Genomic DNA, 21,098 nt, shown 5'->3' on the forward strand with positions numbered 1-21,098 from the left:
CGGAAGGCGCGGGCTGGACCTTCTCCACCTCCGGTGTTCGAGATTCCGACCAGACCGAACACTGTGATCGTCGGGGACTCCATTGTGCGGAACGTCCGTGTAGCCTCGTCTAAAGGTAAGGTGCACACACACTGTTTTTCTGGTGCTCGTGTCCTTGATGTCGCTGCGCAGGTATCCGGAATCCTGAAGAAGGACGAGCGCATTGGAGCGGTTGTGCTGCACGCGGAGACGAACGACACCAGGTTGCGGCAGACGGAGGTTCTGAAGAGGCACTTCTCCAGCCTGATCGAGACGGTATGAGGCAGATCACCCACCGCGAAGATCATCGTTTCTGGACCTCTTCCCACATACAGACGTGGAGCAGAAAAGTTCAGTAGACTTCTAGCTTTAAATGATTGGTTAGTCTCTTGGTGTAATGAGCAGAATCTGGTGTTTGTTAATAACTGGAATCTGTTCTGGGAGCGTCCTAGGCTGTTCTAGGTTGTTTCATCCTGATGGCGTGCACCCCAGCGGCCTCAGAGCGGAACTGCTGTCTGACAACATCTCCAAGGCGCTACACTCCAAGTGACTGTCTACCGTAAGCACATCTTCCAACAATAACGACATTCAGTATAATTAATGTTCAATTAATAATCCGGGCCCGGTAATACATACTATAGAGACTGTGTCTGTTCCCCGAGCTATATAAATATATAGAAAATCTCGGAAAATCTGTCTTCGTAACCTAATTAACCTAAAATTAAATCATACTGAATGCACATCCAGCACCTTTAATCTGAAGCTAGGACTATTAAACATTAGATCTCTTGCGTCCAAGGCTCTTATTGTTAACAAAATCATTACTGATCAAGAATGTAATTTAATGTGTTTAACGGAAATTCGGATTAAACCAAACGAGTACATAGCATTAAATGAAGCCAGTCCTCCTGGATACAGTTATGTACATCAGCCTCGTTCAACTGGTAGAGGAGGTATTGGTCTCATCCATAGTCAAAATCTAGGCGTCACACAAAAACCTAGTCATAAATTTAATTCTTTTGAAATTCTTTATACCAGTATAAAGTTTTTTTTTGTGGCTACATAAGTAAATTCCTCTATTATTTACAGGCCCCCAGGGCCATATACTGAATTTCTTAGTGAATTTGCAGACTTTCTCAAACCTGGTTGTGTCTGTAGATAAAGCATTAATCGTCAGAGACTTTAATATTCACTTTGATAACCTGGAAGACCCTCTGAGAACCGCGGTTGTGTCCATCTTAGATTCAGTAGGGATTAATCAGAACGCAATCGGGCCTACTCATAATGGTGGTCACACTCTTGACCTCATACTAACATACGGACTAAGTATAGAAAATATTATCATTTTTCCGCAGTCTGAAGTTGTCTCAGACCATTATCTTATCTCGTTCATAATACGTATGGATCATATTTCCACCTCGCCTCGCTACCACGTAAAACGTACTTTCACATCAGCTACTGCACCGAGCTTCATCAATAACCTCGCACAGACATCAGTTAGATTTGGATCACCGTCAGATCACACAGAACTCGATCAGGCGACTGAAAGCTTGGAGTCAACATTCTGCTACATGCTAGACAGAGTGGCTCCACTCAAAAGAAAAATAATTAGAGAGAAAAAATTAGCACCCTGGTATAACGATCAAACGCGAACCTTAAAACAGACCACTCGACAATTAGAACGTAAACGGCGTCAAACCAAACTGGTGATATTTCAAAACAGCAAGGAAGGAGAGCCTACTGAACTATAGGAAATCTCTTGGCGATGCTAGAAAAATCTATTTCTCCACCTTAATAGGAGACAACAAAAACAATTCTAGATTCCTTTTCAACACAGTAGCAAAATTAACTAGGAATAAAACCACTACAGAGAGAAACAATTACATAGCAGTGAAGATTTCATGACATTTTTCATTGATAAGGTTGAAAATATTAGACGTGAAATACAGGCCATTAAATTAAAACCGGACAGTACTGTAACAAACCCATTACATGACAATGTAGCCATATCAGATCAATGTTTAGAGTGTTTTGCTCCGCTTAGAGAGACCGAACTAGCTACATTAATCTCTTCAGCCAATTCATCAACTTGCATACTAGATCCCGTACCTACATGTTTGTTTAAACAGATTGGTCCAGGAGTAATTGAACCACTTTTAAATATAATCAATTCTTCCCTAAGCACTGGCTATGTACCTAAATCACTTAAATTAGCAGTTATTAAACCCTTGATTAAAAAACCTGATCTTGACCCATCTCAACTGTCCAGCTATAGACCAATATCAAATCTCCCCTTCATCTCTAAGATTTTAGGAAATGTTGTAGACAGCAGCTATGCTCGTACTTGGATAGGAATAACATTCATGAAATGTATCAGTCACGATTTAGACCTCATCATAGCACAGAGACAGCGTTAGTTAAATTAGTAAATGACCTACTACTGACCTCTGATCAGGGTTGTGTCTCGCTGCTTGTGTTACTCGACCTTAGTGCAGCTTTTGATACTATAGATCACACTATTCTACTTGATAGATTAGAAAATGTTGTTGGTATTAAGGGAACAGTCCTCTCCTGGCTCAGGTCTTATCTGACCGATCGTTATCAGTCCGTAGATGTAAATGGCGATTTCTCCATGCGTACTGAGGTTACTTTTGGAGTTCCACAGGGTTCTGTTTGAGGCCCACTGCTCTTTACTTTATATATGCTACCCCTAGGACAAATTATTCGTAAACATGGAATTAGCTTCCACTGTTATGCTGATGATACACAGCTGTATGTTTCAGCGAAGCCAGAGGACAGACAGAAGCTTAGTAAAGTTGAGGATTGTGTAAAGGACATTAGACGATGGATGTTAACTAACTTCCTTTTACTTAATTCTGATAAAACATACTTTTATTAGGCCCACGTCTAGAAGTAAGCTTTCTGATCACATGGCTACTCTGGATGGTCTTTCTGTTTCATCATGTGCAGCAGTTAAAGACCTTGGAGTGATTATTGACTCCAGTCTATCATTTGATGCTCATGTAGATTATATTACTAGGATAGCTTTCTTTCATCTCAGAAATATTTCTAAAATAAGAAACATATTGTCACTACATGATGCGGAAATACTAGTTCATGCATTCGTCACCTCTAGACTAGATTACTGTAACGCCTTACTGTCTGGATGTTCCAGTAGGAATATAAATAAGCTCCAGTTAGTCCAGAATGCAGCTGCTAGAGTCCTAACTAGAACTAGAAGATACGACCATATCACACCGATATTATCAGTACTGCATTGGCTCCCAGTAAAATCTCGCATTAATTATAAAATACTCTTATTAACCTATAAAGCACTAAACGGTCTCGTGCCACAATATCTAAGCGACCTTTTGGTTTTATATAATCCGCCACGCCTACTTGGATCAAAAGATGCAGGCTATCTGACGGTACCTCGAATAGTGAAGGCTACAGCAGGGGGGAGAGCTTTCTCTTATAGAGCCCCACTGTTATGGAACAGTCTTCCTATTAGTGTTCGGGACTCAGACACAGTCTCAGTGTTTAAGTCTAGGCTTAAAACGTATTTGTTTACTCAAGCCTACCCTGACTAGATTCTGTTCTACTACTTCGCAGTCATAATTATCTTTTTTCTCCCTCTCTCCTTTCGCCGAGCCCCACACGAATTTATGGAGATACTAGAGATCCAGATCCTTTCTGCCTCTGGATGGAGCTCAAATCTTTAATTCCAGACTGCTGGGACTACGGCTGCTCCTAACGCCATACAGACTTCATATAAATCCATAATGAACTTTTTCACACTCTGTTGTTACCCAGATGAGGATGGGTTCCCTTCTGAGTCGGGTTCCTCTCAAGGTTTCTTCCTCTTAAAACATCTTAGGGAGTTTTTCCTTGCCACCGTCGCCGCTCAGTTGGGATAAATTCGCACCTTTATCTGTATACCATGTTGATATTTCTGTACAATAGAGACAATGAGACAATGTCTATTGTAAAAAGTGCTATTGAAATAAAAAAAAAAAAGATTGGTATAGTCATGTATCGTGATGTAACGGAGACGAGGTAGGATGCAAGCGCAGTGTGAACAGTTTTATTGAGACACACAGGCAGGTAAATCCAGAACGTGATCCAAAAACATAATCCAGTAACATGCAAGGTTCAGACAATCGGCAAACAGGCATAAACGAGGCAAGGCAGGAATCAAAGTCGTGGTCACGGGATACAGGATCGATATACCAAACATGAAACAAACAACAGCGAGGGACTGGTAGCGGAGAAACCAGCGTGAACTTAACAAACGAACCTAAACATGAAACTATGGACCGACTGTGGGTATCTATTGTAAGGACTCTAAACTAATCTACTATAACTCATTCAATATTCCGCGTCGTGTACTGGGAGGTGCACGGTATACATGCGGAGATAATCAGCATTGTAATGGCTGACGGCAATTCAGACAGACGTGAAACTACAGCCAATGACAGAACAGGGAGGAGACATGACAAACAAACAAATGCATGTGTCGAAATGTCACGATTGTCCACAAGGGAAAAGCAGGTGCTCGCGCGATCACATGCTCCACAGCACGCTGCTTAAACGGGAACTCGTGACCGGTATCTGGATTGTATCATCAGTAAAAATCCTGATCGGAGCATCAGTAATGAACACCATTAAACTAAAGCGCTCTGCATCTGACGGGTAAATGATCTCCCCCAATCACGTCCTATATGAGATTATTCAGATATCTACACAATACACACAGAGCGGTTCGAGAGCTGACTCCAGCCCAGAACCATGACAGTGCAAATGTCTAATACTGCAGCTTTAAATATATTTAAGAGGAGCAGACTCCAAACACTGAGCATTGAGGTGTATTGTATTTGTTTACAAGGTGGAACAGGTTAACGGTTGTTTTGTGCATACAGTCTGTAAAATGAACTGAAAATATTACATTTAATTTATCAGAAGGTAAATTAATGTGTCATGGCTCACACCATGTTCCTAAATTGTCATAATTGACCAGCTCAAGTTCTCATGCCTACTTGTTATATTCTGGCATGAGAAAACTTAAATGTGAAAGTGCAATAAAAAATATGCTCTCACTAAAATCAATTAATAATCGTGATAAATAATCGAGATCTCAATATTGATCAAAATAATCAGGATTATCATTTTGGCCATAATGGTGCATCCCTAATTTCAAATAAACTTCTTTCACATTGTGTTTATGGGGTATTGTATAGAATTTTGAGGAAAATAATGAATTTAATCCATTTTGGAATAAGGCTGTAACAACAAAATGTGGAAAACGTGAAGCGCCGTCACTACTTTCTGGATGCACTGTACATGTGACGTTCAGGGTTTCCATGTTTTGGCAGAACGGTGTTTCAATCATTTAACAGGTTAGATGAGACAACTCAGCTTTGTGGCCAATCTGAAATCACCTCAAATTTAATGGCAAGTCTTCATTTAAATTAACGTCAGTTGTAGAGGTGTACGGTCAGGTCAACTTTCAATCAGATAACATGTGGTGGAACTCATGGGTCGAATGTAGCTAAGTGAGTTTGTGATGGGGAGGGAAGGGTGGGGGCAAATGAAGCACTTATCGTTGAGCTCAGGCGGAATGGGAACTCCATTGAGATGGTGGAAGAACAGTGCGGCTCCTCTGAGGAAGGGCAGGATGCCTGCCTTTACACAACGCCAGAGATGCCAACATGAGCTAGTCTCACGCAGGCTACTAAAACACATGCACGTGTTAACATCATTTCTACAGCACTGTAAATGAAAGCTCTGTTGACTGAAGTCAAAACAATAAGTTTCCCAGGCTCACAAAGGAGTTTTTGATGAATGGGTGTGAGAGCGCTCATGGGATTGATATTCTACTACTACTACGAATAATAATAATAATAATAATTTTGCTGTCTCACCAGCCTACATGAGTCCTTAATGTGTTATAGAGAAGACAGACACTCTCTTCCTGCTCCATGGTCAGCTCCTCTGTGGACACACCACCAATGTTAACGAGGGCTGTCCAATTAATGTGTTAATAATAATAATAATAATAATAATAATAATCTACAGGTTTCGGGCAACTTTTTGGACACCATTAATGAATATTTCTGAACCAAAATCATGTTCCTGGTTGGATGCTCGGCATCTCTAATAAGCAGTAAGTTTTGGCAAAACTCAAAACAAAACTAACAACTCAGACACAAAACCATTGCTGTTCACAAAACAGTCTACTAAATACTGAAACAGTATGAAAAAAAAAACAAAAAACACGTGTTCTGCAGCATGTATACAAACATTTCTTTAGGAATAAAATTAAGCACTTTTTAAAAATTGTGTTCACCCCCCCAAAATAAAACCCTACACAAATCTAACGCTGTTGGTTGCAGTGAATTACTTTGACAGCAAACACGTTATTACTCTTTTGTAAGAATGAGGGTTAATAAACATACAAATGACAAACATAACACAGATCACCATCTATTGTTAAGTTGTACATGCTCTAAGTAGAATATGCTCTAACCTGGCACAGAGGAGGATCTGGACCAGGTGAGCAACAATGACCAAGTGGAAGAGATGCAGGTGTGCAGTATCCGCACTAAGCCCTGAGGAGTCTAAGCAGTGCAATGCTGAATAGGACAGCACCAGACTCCCCCGACATACAAACACAAAACATGATTCAGAGACTACAGCCAAAGAAACCACAGACACTGACCTGTTAGACAGACAGGTTTAGATTCTGGACAACAATGATACTCTAATCTGATGCTAATATACATTTAATAGTGCCTAAAGTATCATTTAACAAGCTTGTCAGCTCACCACTAAGTGGAACATCCAGAATGCAGGGGGAACTTTCCACCTGGGGAGCAAGAACAAGTGCTGCACGGAGCACGCGCGCACACACACACACACACACACAGAGTTAAAGAACTAAAAAACTACAAGTGAGAGAAAAATAATGAAATAAATATCTACCAACAGTCGCATGAAGTGAAGTGATTTTGCACAGAGGATTGAGAGGAGACAGTCCAGCACGCAGAGCCAAACTGAGCCAGGGAACTCAAATAGTCTCCTAAACAAGGGCATGTTTTATGACACTTCTATTTTTTATTATTTAGGATACAAAATATGGATAAATATCACAGGATATAGAAGGAATTAGAACTGAGGAAGGATAGCATAATACCTGCAGATATTTGTGATTCAGAATATTTAGTAATGCTACCAAAATGAACCTAATTGAACAATCTTCTAGATATCTTTAGATATCTGAATGATGCTCAGAAGCTTGAGTAATGATCTGACAGATTCAGTCTATTTTCATTTATATATACACACAGTTTATATATATATATATATATATATATATATATATATATATATATATATATATATATATATATATATATATATATATATATATATCTCATCGGAAGAATTTATTCTAGTGTACAATTAACTACTAAATCCTGCAAGCAAACAGTGCTTCGTCGAGTATTTTAACAGTACTAACAATACCTCTGATACAGAATTTATTACATCATCACACATCCCTCGAAAGAAGAATTCATTCTGGCATGATAAGTGTCACGTACCGTGGGGAATACAGAAGCAGAAGCGGGCAGCAGGTTCAGGCAGAATAATCCAGAGGGGTGAACACAGTCCATAGTCAAGAAGCAAGCGAGGGTCAGGCGATCATGCAAACAAAACAAACGGGGCAAGACAGAAATCGTGGTCGGGGACGTAAGCAAAGGTCAAAGTCACTTATCGAATAAACACAGCAGGTAACGCTTGGAGAACGACAGAGAAACTAGTCTACTGAATGTTTACTTCTCAAAGTGTCTCTGTATCCAAAGTCTCTTAATAAGCCGTGGTGAGTGGACAAGGTGATTGGCTGCAGGTGTGTGAGATCAGAACTCCGGGGAAGTGAGCGCATGCGTGTGTGGGAAGTGTAGTCCTCAGCGGCCACGTTAGAAGTGGGTGTTGCTTCTCGGGAAACCGAGTCCTGGCTGGGCTGAGATATGACAATAAGTTGGGTTGTCATACCTGTCTACAGGGTAAACTTCCAAACAAGGCTTCTCCTCATCTACCAATAATCTCTCTGTACAAAATACAAGCACAGAAAAACAACAAATGCATATCATAATGTTCTTTACCAAAAAGTAAAACATTTTTACTAACTACCCCTTAACACAGGTCAGTGAATATTGCAAATCTTATACATGAATTCTTAGTCTGTAAGAAATGGGTGCAGACTGACCTATAGACTGGATGGTGCAAGAACAGCTGCCCCAGCACATGATAGGCACACGGGGGTCCTGCTCATTAGGGTGCACCTTAAGGCCAACTTTATAAGTGGCGGCCCCAAATGTCATCAGCATCTCCCTTATGGAGCTTGAATAAGGGTTGCTATCAAAACACATCACAGGTCAGTGTTAAAGACACGCTCAGATACGCAGTTGTGAAAGGAAACAGTGGGTATGCTTACACTGGTGTGTGGTCCAGCCTGAAACTCTCAGGAGGAGGAGAGTCCTCCACAGTCTCTGTCTCACCAGCATCTAAAAGACAAACACCACAATATGACTGCATGTGCACACATACACACACACAAATAAGGAGCACACGCACTATATATGATGAGACTCACTTGTTGGCTTGGCTCTCTTATGAGCAGAGTGCAAGGCTCTGATCTGCTGGCATGTTGTATTCAGCCAATGAGCCAGACCTGGCTGCTCACTATTGCTGTAACTACAAACATGCATGCATTTTACTATTTAACCAGAGAAAATGTCAAACTCAATGGGACAACTGGCAAATTTACTGTAATAAACTGAGTCAGTGTGACTAAATATCTTGCAACAGCAGTGGATTAGCCATTTTACATAAGCAGAAATTCTATACTCTGATCTCAACATGGCAAGACATGCAATTCAGCTACAGATGATATCAATTCCCTTGCTATAAAATATATAAATAAATAAGAGGAATAATGGAATGGGGTATGCACTGTTACAGTGTCATTCTGTACCCTTCCATGGCATTTCATAGGCAAGTTTGCATTGGTTACAGAGCCACTACAACTAATTCGCCAATGCAATGGTTAAAATATTAAGCGGTCCGGATTCAGAGCAACTCCACTTAGAATAATCACAAGCACAAGTTTGTATGCGAGTACCTGCAGGTGGTCTCAGTGAGGGGCAGGAGAGGAATGACAGTGTTACTGCGACACTTACAGAGTGGACATAAGTACTCCCCATTCTCTACATCGTAACGGGTTTGCTCATGCAGCCACTGCGCATCCTAACTCTGGAGTGTCTCAAAGTATCTGTAAGAGAAAATAACTGCAAGATTAAGACACCATTATTTGACAACCTGTCAAATTTCCATGAGCTTTATATGTACCATGCAATCACAGAAATGACCGAACTGGTCAGATCTATTAAGCAGTGACAAGCAAACTGATCCACTGAGCTGTTAAGCTTGACATGGATGTAGGATTGATGTGGGAACACATATACTGCTTGTAAAGCTCTCCGAGGTAACATTCTTCAGGAGTGTAAACTGTTGGACAGCACTCCCCTCCATTGAAGAACGGGAACATATGAAAAGTATTTTTGATTGGGAAGCGCACAGCACACGGCGGAATCTGACGTCCTCAACAACCGAGCATTGCTGATTACCAAGCGTAACAAGTTCCATCACCTGATTTCTTTAGCTTTTGACACTCACTGCACTTACTCCTAAGGTCAGATCCGGTTAACGTTCTTTGCTTCCCCATGAGGCGCAATAAGTTTACAGACTACGCAAGTAACACTGGCTTGATCTAAGACAGTGAAAAATAGTCAAGTGCATATAGCAAGCTTTGTTTCATGCTTTGTGTCGATGATCAGCTCACTGTATTGGGTCAAAAAAAAAAATCTGCAGATCGCATATTTAAGCCAAACACATCCAATTTGGATCTACATCTTATCGATCACCACACATCCATGAAGACTTTCCTGTACATCACAGATTAGATTTTTGGCTTTTCGGTCACAAAACATCCAGACTGATTGATTAATATTAGCTAATTTATTGTGATTGCTCATATAGAGGTCATATTATTTTCTACACATACTATTTACTGTTAGCTGCTGATCTATTGCCTATATCCACAAACATTTGAAAGCAGCAAAACTTTTTATTTGGGATTAAGTAGAAGGCTGTCTAGAAGTAACATTTTGCCCAACTCCTCACCTCTGCCAGCAGTGAGAGTGCATGATGTGGCCACAGCTGCCGGTATGGGTACCAAAGGACAGGTCAGGGTGCATGAAGAGGGGATCATAGCTCTCTGTAACACACATGTATCCTCCAGAAATAAGCACACTGGCTACTCAAACCTATCCAATTACTTGACTTGCACACTGTAAACCATAACCTTACCTGGATTGTGAGGGGGTCTTTTGCGGTTCTTGGACATGACCGGAGAGTGTTGGACAAAGGCAGCGAGCACCATGGCGGTGCAATCAGGTAGGATCTCCTGTGCTTCGTGACACAGGATACACATCTCCATCTGCCTCCTCTCTCCTCCTCTGGCACGCCAACGACGAGGTCCCACACACACCAGAGCACTGTTACATGAACTGGGGCTGTACCAAGCAGAGACGGATGGTTACAAGTACACTATAACCTTAATTTTATGTTAAGGTACCTCTGAATTTGTTAAAATAATCAATGTTGAATAAATGGGTTCATCTTTTTTTAATCACCAGGAAATTGCTAAAAATGTCCTAGGATCCTCTCTACTCATTTACCCCAACAGAAAATGCTCTAAATGAATATGCAACATAAAGAGTTTAAGGATGGGAATTTACTTATGTTATGTGAAGACCACCATTATATGCAAGAACTTTTAGGACAAAGAACAGACAACTGCTCAGCAAAGTCAAGGAAGTGTTGATGCATGCATTTACTGACATAAATGTACTGACTGGATATTGAGAATACAATACAAGTTGACTTATTAAGAACGCTGCGTCACTACGAGCATGCTTAGGTACCTATGCTCTGCTGATGTAGAGGCTGAGGCGTCCAGATCCTCTGAATCCTGCGTGAGCAGATCTATGTACTTATTGATAAAATGACTCTGGCTCTGTAATGTTTGAGCCATGGTCTTTTTCCAGCACAGTTCAGCTTTCCTTTTTCTCTCTGCTTTGTCTTTGTCCCACACAGTCTGCAACACACACACACACACACACACACACACACACACACACACACACACACACACACACACGTAGATTTAAGCTCTTCAACACTTTAAAGGGTAATGGTTAATATGTCAGTGGAATAGAAAGTTGCTCAAAGTCTGACCTCCTTGTGACAGTGCCCTGTTCCTTCACAGGGAGGTGCAGCAGCTGTGCACTCACGCTTCGTTTTAATGCTAACCACCATCTGTGTAGAAAAAGACACATAATTTAGGAAAATACTTTTACAAGAAAACGATACAGCAGTGCAGTTAGAACTACATGCACACACAAAGTCTTGCAAAACTAAGCAGATGTTCAATAGAACACATTTGTGCACTAAAAAGTATATACACACACACCATACCATTAAATACTGAAGATGCATTACAATTTTACTAACATTTAATTTGCCTGTTCCTCTTCAAAGTACATACTGCAATACATCATTAGCCTTGGCCTACACCATGGCCTTCATATGTACATGTTCTGCCTGGTGCAGGTGTCCTGACAGTTTTCACTATATGGAAAATAAAATGCACACATCACAGTGCATGGAAGTTCAGTTTGTGTAGTAAGCAATCCTTACATGTCATTTAAATATTCATGTTGACATACAGCTTTTAAGTAACACGCACAATAAGCCACATCAAAACACCCCTAGGGCCACCTACAGATGATCAGCAGCAACACCGCTTTGTAACAGTTTTATCGGAGATACAGTCTGATTCTGGGTGTGGCCCATAATGACTAATTGGCCTTCTAAACACAATATTCAAATTTCACAAAATGTGGTATACATGGACAAGACATTAAGTAAGCATGTCATGTTTCATGGATTCCTGATGCTCTGAGTGCCAACAACAATTTTTAAAATATCAGCCATTTATATCAATGAGAATGAGAGAAGAAGGCCATAACACTAATGTTGTCCACCAGAGGGAGCCACATGATAACAAATCCTTTCAGGTCTCATAGTTTAACATTTCAGTATAAATAGTTCAATTGGTCCACTATGCATAACATTCATTATAGTTTCATAAAGTTTAATAAAGTCTAAAAATCATCTAAGCCTAATCCATTTGCAAAAGAAATCTGTGATCAAAATACCTTAATTTTTATATATCCTAAACACTGAAAACATTTGTTAAGTTGCTAGACATGACTGAATGTATTGCTGTCCAATTAAAATGAAGACAATATTATTTGTATATTGTAATATAGTACATAGAATAACACTTCCATGTAGAGACACTTAAAGACTTGTATTATATTTGAAAAGAGACATGGTCAATCGTATAACTGTACACAAGCAGTTTGTGCTTGGATCCCGATAATCACCGCTTGTAGCTATATCTGTATGTTGTCTTTCTTGTAAGGTATCCTTGAGTGTAATGAAAGGCGGCAACAAATAAAAATTATTATTATTATTATTATTATTATTATTATTATTATTATTATTGCATAGTTCTCCCATCTGGCCATGCAGAGTCCATCGGTGGTGTTGTCCCAGTAATAGCAGCTGGCTGTGTGTAGTGCCGTGTCACTCTTCTGCATTATAGCCCAACTACCAATGTACTTAAATGCTTTCCCATGTCTGTTTTTATTTATTTATTTATTTATTTTTATGAGAGCACTGTGATACTCTCTGTCCACTGGTTCAGTTTGTTCCGACTTTAGTCCAACCCTGACACCTTCACATTCATCAGGCACTTAAAGAGACGTTTTAGGCTGAGCTGGCGCTTTGGGAAATAGTATAGACACTGGCCTGTGCTCGGTTTGTGAGCAAGGGGTCTCACTGGGGACACTATTTGGAATGCTATTGTGCAGCTGTGCCTTTCCCATTTTGACTCCTGTCCTGGAGTCAGGATCACACTGCTGGTACTGGCAGTGTCCGGCTCTTTTAAGAACTCACTTACACATGACATGTCACTCACTGTAGGCCAATCAGCTACCCATTACCATTCTGTTTCTTTCCAACAAAAAGAGCTTTTTAATGCATTAAAACTTGTGTTGTGTTTCGCTAAAAGGGAATGCTGTATCCATGGAATTGTCATTGCCATATCATGGCACATAGGATTAAAACAAATGCTTAATTTCAGTGTATTCTACGTTACACCTATACTGTTCCTCATTATCTCAATATCATTCAAAAATTGACTGTTCTGTCTCAGATGAGTGATGAAGTTGATTTTGAAGCTGTGTTTCCTGATGTTGGTGTTGCAGTTCCACCAAAAAGTGTTAGTGAACCTAGTAATCATTTCTACATTTGAATATGATCATGAGGCACATGGCACTCACTTCACTTATTCTACAGGGTTCGGCAGGGATTTGGTTCAACCTACTAAAGAGTGGAGAAGCGGATACCAGAACTTTGCATGCTGCATGCCCAGTTTTTGTGGGCAGTACGTGGGGTAAGTTTCCAGTAAGCACCTCTGCAGAAAATGCTTGGCGTATTTGGTTATTTTTATTAATGTACTCAATTTTACTGAAAATTGGAAACAAAATCAGTGCTCACTGATATCCAAGCAACTTCATAAATCTTTTGTAAATATTTCTTTTAATCTTTGATTTAGTTGCCAATAAGTGGCTCTGCTGTCGGGGACAAGAGTTCAGGAGAAGGTGCACTCTGTCCAGGTCCGACTGAGACTGAAAATTGAAACTCTACCTAAAGCAAGCTGAAAAGATGTTCAGAACTAAGATATTTGGCATAGATCAAAGGGGCTGATTAGATTTGTACTAATTTTTGTAATGTGTATATGAAGAATAAAATACAGAATTGATATGAAAGATAAATATATCAGTTTACTATTTTACAATATTGTGTAATCTCTAGATAAAGGTGATTACTGCACTTCCCTGTTTATTGTTTTATCAAAGGCTTGACACAGTGGATCATGAAATATTGCTGCAGAGATTAAATAATGTTGGTCTATTAAATCATTTAAAAATTATTGAAGTAATCTCAGAGAGGCTATTCGGGTTAAATAAAGGTTAAATAAATAAAGAGAGAAATAAAATGGCTCTTTCCACAGGTGATGGCTAATTCCCTGCTTTTCTTGTAATACTTGATTTAATCTCCCATCCGTTCAGTTTTCTCATCTCCGTGTAATGTACTTCTCTAATCAAATATCATTTGTTGGAATACCCCCTCTCATAAAGGGGTCTTCTACTCTCATGTTTAGTTAATCTGTCAAAGAGTTCTAGTCTGTTGTCTGCAAAAATACAACCCCAAATGGCAAAGATTCATTCTTCTCCCTTCCTGAATTCCTCTCTTAATATCCTTCTGGTGAATGAAAAGACAAAATCCTTTAGTCTAGGACTATTTGTGATGTACATTAATCTAACATGTGTCGCGACGGGCAGAGATCCGGCGCACACCAGAGGGAAAACGCTCCTTCTCCGACTGCCGCACCGGCACGACGTGGGCAGCTTCCTGCCGAACATTCCACCAGCTGGAAGGACCGCCGCGGCAGGGCGGGGCTGACGCGACTCCGGCCCGCGATTGGCGGATCCAACGGGGAAGTCCCACCACTCAGGCGACGACGGAGGAGGATAAAAGAGCGCGCTTCCGGCCGGGAAGCGGAAGAGAATATCGTGGCGTCAAAACGGACTCCGTGCGTGTTTGCAGCGATTCACAACCTCCGATCACGACGGTAACCTCACGCCTCACGCTAAAGTCTTCTCTCTCTCTCTCTCCCTCTCTCCAGGAGTCGTAAGCGCGGACGAGACCGCCGGATAGTGAGAGTCGCACACACGGAGGACGCCGGCCCGGGAAAACCCCCGCCCCGCCTCGGGAATCCCGCCTCCGCCACGAGTCGACTCCGCCGGCCGTCACGCCTTCACAAACCCCCGCACTCTTCCATTTATCACACGTTCACCTCACCCTAGCCACAATAAAGCACCGTCTGCAACCACCCTTTGGTCTCCTGTGGGTCTGTACGCCGCCCTTCCCCGGACTAATTCCTCACACATGTTAATATCCCATCTGTGCTAACGAGTGATAATCCCAATAATACAGAACTAAAATAGAGTAAATGAGGTTGAGATCTAGACATGTATTTACAGTTCTCTAGTCTCTCTTATCCCACTCATTTTTATTCAAAACATCCTATTGAATTTGTTTTTTACTGTGTACAACAATAGCGTTTAGTTTAAAGGGTAGACATGCATGCACCCCTTTGTCCCTTATTAACTTACAACTGTACCACACTCAAAATATCACTCAGACCCTTCATACATGACATTTAAACTTTCTTCACTTTCTGTAAATCTCTCTAATCATGAGTAATGCGTATGTGTATTTAACTAGTCTAACAAAATTTATCAACTATGAGCTTGGTTTCAATTTAATACAAATTTGTTTCCTTCACTGAGCGCCATTTGTGAAAGGCATAAAAAAGTTCTTTATAAATGTATCCATTTCATTTAAACTGTATTTGATCATATTAAGTTGGTGTTAAGTCTACTCATGTCACGAACTACATTTCCCATCCTGCACTGCGGCCCACAAACATCTCTGCCATGCACTGCAAATCCCAGATCACACACCTGCATTAAATTCACAGCACAATCACAGCTACAGTATAAAGACTTTCAATTCACTCACAGATTGTGCAGTATACGCTCCATTCCTCGTGTTTGTGACCATTGCACTGTATTATTTAAATATTGAGACCTGTGTGTCGTATACATTGTATTACATATCCATAGCACACCGTATATAATATATATTTGTATATTCACACGTTACTTTATTCTATTCAACAGTCTACGGTTCAGTAAAGAAACAAGTCACTCAAACTACACTGCTGCAAAGAGACTGTAATTGAACCAAACTAACAAACATGTCACTGCAGTGAGACCCACATCAGCACGACAACAGGTCACATCAACAGCAAACAGCAAAAGAAACCACCACGTAACATGCAACACTGTCCGATCCAGACACATGTAATCCATGCAAATCCTAATTCAACATTAACTATTCATCTTATTCCAATGTGAAGGACTCAACACATCTGTAATAGACAGAAAATATGTTACAAAAAGTTTGAAAATAAGTGTAGACCAATATTACCATCAAATCTTACTAATTATTCATCACTGGACATAGACAATGTTTAAAGAGAAATATACAGCAAATTATTCATCACTGTGCAACACAGATACCTCACGCCAAAAGAGCTTACACTTACACTGCTCAACTTAGAAAAACAGCAGTTACATTATTATTATTGTTTATTTATTTTTTGCTTTGAGTTCATTGCAATCATGACCAGTTGGCATGGAAACATCAGGGCACGTAAAGATTTATAGACACATACAGGAATCAAACATACACAAATTAGTGATGGTTATTCCAGCTCTTTTCAGTGAGTCAGTTCATTTGGCTCAGCAATAAACTCCCAAACGACTCTTCATTCAGTATTGGCTTTTATAATTCAGCCAAATTTAGCAATATTTGGACCCATTATTAGTATGTGTGCACATATATCACTTAACTTGTTCAGTGTAGGCTAATTATACTAACCTTTAATTGTACATCATTTTGGATTATGTTTCGCATAAAACCTTAAATAATATAAAAACAGACATTATTACCCATGTGTATTAAGTGTTTTATTTAGCTTGATCTATCCAAAGCTCAAACCATTCCAAACAGATCACACTCACTACACTGCTGGACTACAGGTCTAATACGGCTGTGAAGGTTGTCAGTACTCTCTAAAATAAATGTTCAGGCTCAACAAAACATTAACGCAACAGTTTGCAAAACATCAATCATTTTGAGTTATGACAACTTTAAATTCATTTCAACCAACGAACTACACCGAGTTAGAGAAATTACCTTTTCCTCTACGATCAAATGTATTTTCAATTAAAACTTATTTAATAATTTGTATAATAAAAAAGTTTTTAACCCCTTTCGCCCCGACACTAGCGTTCATTCCGCCGACGGAATGGAAAACTACTTTCTGTGTGTGCAGTTTCATGACTGTGTGCTTAACTGCTAGTGAGCAGGGGGATGGGAAAGGGGCGGGGTTTGAGCTCCCTGCTGGGCAAACGATTCACACCTCTCCATGAAAAACATTGAGAAAGAGATAAATCAGAGATCAGGAGTAAAGCTTTTTTGACAGTAAAACACCGTATACAACTGCCACAATAAAATTATAACATTTAAACCAAAGATCGGTCTTGTGTAAACGTTTACTACCTTACATTTCCTACATAGACGAAAATCCAGTTCACTCGTGGTTTTATAAATCATGCACATTTATATCGGTTTAAAGTCCATCAGCTTCATTGAAGAAAACAAACACAAAGTTCCATATTTAGTCACAAATGTCCTCTTCAAAATGCATTAAGTGTTTTGATATCCATCTCCTCTGGAATTTAGTAATTAGCCATAAACGGAAGTGAGACACATTCTAAAAGAAGCTAATCTGCTTTGGCTATGCTGAACAACCCGCCTCCTAAATTATAATTGGCAGTCTAACTTGATTGACACCCACTTGGACCAATTGTAGATACTTCTAGCTTTCAAACAAGCCCAAACTCGACATGACAGAGGCTGAGAAAATCAAACGGAGATGGTTTTGTACCTTTAACAAAAAATAAATAAATAAAAATTAATGTTTGCTATTTCTAGAAGTCTGCAATTTTTAACGGCTTTGTGCCATTTAGAGAGGTTTTATTTTTTTAGAGGTTTTGTGCCATTTGGAGAGGTTTGGTGCCATGGTCCTGCATGATCATCCCATGTGTTGACTCTTTCCCGTCATTTAACACTAATCAGTATTAAAAATATTAACATGGATATCCGAGTCTGATAACAAAATTTACTTCTACTTACAGTTAAAAAAGCACTGAAAATAAAGTGTTAGTAACGAGGCTGTGTTGCTGGTCACGCGCGGTGTAGACGCGCTGATACAGAGTGTAGCGCGAGTAAGATCTGTAATGTCTAATTCAAACATTATGATCAAAAGTAAAATAATGTCTAAAGACACCGAGGAACAGAAACCACAAGGTGCAGTGAAAGTGAGTTTTTATTATTCATTTAGGACTGGAGTTTAATTCTGTGCTTTTTGTGCATCCATATAAAATAATGTTATCTATCTAACCATGTATAAATGTTATATATATATATATATATATACACACACACACACACACACACACACACACACATTTATCTTATTTAGTTAGTTTATATTTATATTATATATATAAGTACTTATGCATTATTTTTTATGGATTCACAAAAAGCACCGAATTAAACTACAGTCCTAAATTACACACACACACATACATATACACACACACACACACACACATATATATATATATATATATATATATATATATATATATATATATATATATATATATATATACACACACACATATATATATATATATATATATATATACACACACACACACACACACACACATATATATATATATATATATATATATATATATATATATATATATACACACACACACATATATATATATATATATATATATGTATGTATGTATGTATGTATGTATGTATGTATGTGTGTGTGTATTGGGTTCTTTTCTGTTTTGGACAAACATCTGTGTAAAGTTTTAGTCTGAATTTATATTTGTAACACTCAGTTTGTGGATTTTATTTTAAATAAACAAAAAAAGGCACTGAAAGTTTGCCCCGCCCCCATCAGATTAATTGAAAAAATAATCGACCAATTAATCGATTGTGAAAATAATCGTTAGCTGCAGCTCTAATAATAAGCTGCATCATGAAATTGATTTTTTAACAACAAAAAAAATCTTGATTATTTTCAAAAATAGAGTTGTCTTTGAGAAGAAGAATGGAGTGTAATATAGTGTGAATCATAAAAATTCTATTTCATTTCTATTTGTTTACAGAAAGACTTCAGCAATAAAAGCAGCATTTTGCTGTAGTTGTTAAGGGGCCGTTTACACCACAACATTTTCAAATAAAAACCGAAAACTTCTGATGCGGTTTGGCTGTTCGTTTCCATGACGACGGCGTTTCGGGGCCTGAAAACTTTGGAAAACGGGTTTCAAAGGGCAGGTTTTTGAAAACGACGCCGTTATCATCTCCGGTAAATCATGTAAATTATTATCCAGAAAAACCACATCTCCTCCGTTTACAGCGCGGTCTTTCCCTCATCAATATGGCGGACATGTTGACGTGAATGCTTACGTGCGCATGCGCGTAGTATTTCTTTACAAAGTCACCTCGCCAGCTACACACACACACACACATTTTGTCCTTTTTGTGTTTATTTGTTGAGAAATAGAAGAGAGACGCTCGAATGTGCAGTGAATGTACAATATTAACCCAACTTTAAATCAGTTTATACATTAAAAATATTACAGCAATATAAAATTATTTTAGCTGCTAAATGACTTAGCCACTTTTACACTCACTGTTGTTTATTTTAGTTGCTATAAGCAGGGAGCAAACAATGGATTTTAGGATAAAGTAAGGTTATACTTAAATAGTGCCGCTAAAACAGGATAACAAATCTCTCCTCATGAGTTACATAGTGCACTACAGTGTGTAGACTGTCATTATTTCATCCCTAATGTAGTGCACTTAAACCGGAAATGACATCAATTTGGGATTCGGCCACACAGCTTCCGTTTAATTTACCTCGGGTTTAAAAACAGAACGGTTTTAATTTCTCAAACACAGACAAAATAACCAGCTTTTACGTTTAAACTGGATCAAATCTAGCTGTAAAACTGTCAGAAATAATTTAATCTGGAGATGATTAGTTCGGTGTAATAACTCAACTGCTCAGGAGATACCCGCTGCAGCTTTTTCTTCTTCTATGATTTCTACTGGTCGGAGACGCAGCTGTTAGCGCGTTACCGCCACCGCGTGGACTGGAGGATATAGTTCCAGGTTGGAGAATCTATCCTATCAAATTTACACCAATAATTTCCACTCATGGTTTTATTAGATCCTATTTATTATTCCAGTGGAGTTTATGACTTCTTCATGAATGCCAGCAGTGAGTCGTTCACTGTGTCTTACCCAGATATACTGAGTGAAATACTGAGTCACCACAACCTCAATCTCTAAATGTTTAACAGCACCAAAGCTTTCAATTCTGGTGACTTTGGGAGTATTTATTTATTTATATGATCATATAATGAAACAAACATTAACATAAGCATGTGCTGCACAACATTTCATTAGTTTAATTTTACATTTAAATTTACTGTAAAGCGCTTTGCTAAATTTTGCTACGTAAACGTTTTTAGGTATTAAAACTGGTTACTGTTTGATTGATGACAAACTCCATATTTTTATACCTTGGAGCTCCGTGTTACCATGGTAATTTATAAACAATTACTAACATTAACTTCATCAATGCAAGTTTACATTCTATTTGATACTTGACCATTGTTACGTCCTCAGTTGTATTTCTGGTTGTACTATGTTCCATTCGTGTGTCTATGTCGGGGGAGGGATGGGTGTCTTGTCTCCTCCTCTTTTAAGCCCAGTCCACTGCAGTGCGTCATGTTCCTGCTGGCCATTGGACGATCACATCTCGTACACGCCTGCTCCCGCCTCGTGCTTTGGGATGAGTTGGCTGTACAATTCCGGACGTGTACTTAAGCCTCGTCAGTCTCCATCCCCGGGGCAGATCGGTGCTGTTGCTTTGTACAGCAGATATTTGGTTACGTGTGTTGATTTCTCCTGTGTACGACCTTCTGCCTGTTCTTGACTGTTTCTGCTCTGCCCCTTTAAGTTTAATGAGTCAGCTCCCAAACTGCTGGAAATGTGGGATGGGTTCTAACTCTTCACCAAGACTGCGTTAT

The 21,098-nt window shown here is 39.3% G+C and overlaps 3 protein-coding genes across 8 annotated transcripts in view; all 3 read right to left on the reverse strand.

Annotated features, from left to right (window-relative positions):
- The window catches only part of LOC108261659 (E3 ubiquitin-protein ligase UBR2), a 171,795-nt gene extending 160,155 nt beyond the window's left edge, over positions 1–11,640 (reverse strand). The window contains exons 1-2 of one of the 2 annotated variants that reach the window (XM_053678733.1): positions 11,377–11,640; positions 11,064–11,236 (exon numbers count right to left, since the gene is read on the reverse strand). In XM_053678733.1, the coding sequence (XP_053534708.1) occupies positions 11,064–11,236; positions 11,377–11,637 (434 nt within the window). In that variant the 5' untranslated portion in view covers positions 11,638–11,640. The other variant, XM_053678734.1, reaches the window with a different exon arrangement.
- The window catches only part of LOC128630122 (NACHT, LRR and PYD domains-containing protein 12), a 462,144-nt gene that overhangs the window by 432,203 nt on the left and 8,843 nt on the right, over positions 1–21,098 (reverse strand). The window contains exon 9 of one of the 4 annotated variants that reach the window (XM_053678695.1): positions 20,388–21,098. This exon is cut by the window's right edge and continues 67 nt beyond it. The exons of the other annotated variants lie outside the window; for them this stretch is intronic. Within the exon in view, the coding sequence (XP_053534670.1) occupies positions 21,081–21,098 (18 nt within the window). The 3' untranslated portion in view covers positions 20,388–21,080. Of the gene's footprint in view, positions 1–20,387 lie in introns of those variants that run through there. 4 annotated transcript variants of the gene reach the window in all.
- On the reverse strand, positions 7,004–9,312 carry LOC128630150 (E3 ubiquitin-protein ligase UBR2-like). Of its 2 annotated transcripts, XR_008394456.1 has the most exons (5): positions 8,672–9,312; positions 8,513–8,582; positions 8,285–8,433; positions 7,620–8,125; positions 7,004–7,096 (listed from the first exon to the last, which is right to left on the reverse strand). XR_008394456.1 is itself a non-coding variant. In XM_053678768.1 (4 exons), the coding sequence occupies exons 1-4, from the start codon at positions 8,784–8,786 to the stop codon at positions 7,995–7,997; spliced, it is 465 nt and encodes a 154-aa protein (XP_053534743.1). In that variant the 5' UTR covers positions 8,787–9,312; the 3' UTR covers positions 7,466–7,994. The 2 variants fall into 2 exon arrangements, 1 of the variants encoding a protein (XP_053534743.1); XM_053678768.1 differs by lacking the exon at positions 7,004–7,096 and having other exon boundaries at positions 7,466–8,125.

This window comes from Ictalurus punctatus, unplaced genomic scaffold (genome assembly GCF_001660625.3).
Source record: "Ictalurus punctatus breed USDA103 unplaced genomic scaffold, Coco_2.0 Super-Scaffold_100046, whole genome shotgun sequence".
Lineage (NCBI taxonomy): Eukaryota > Metazoa > Chordata > Actinopteri > Siluriformes > Ictaluridae > Ictalurus > Ictalurus punctatus.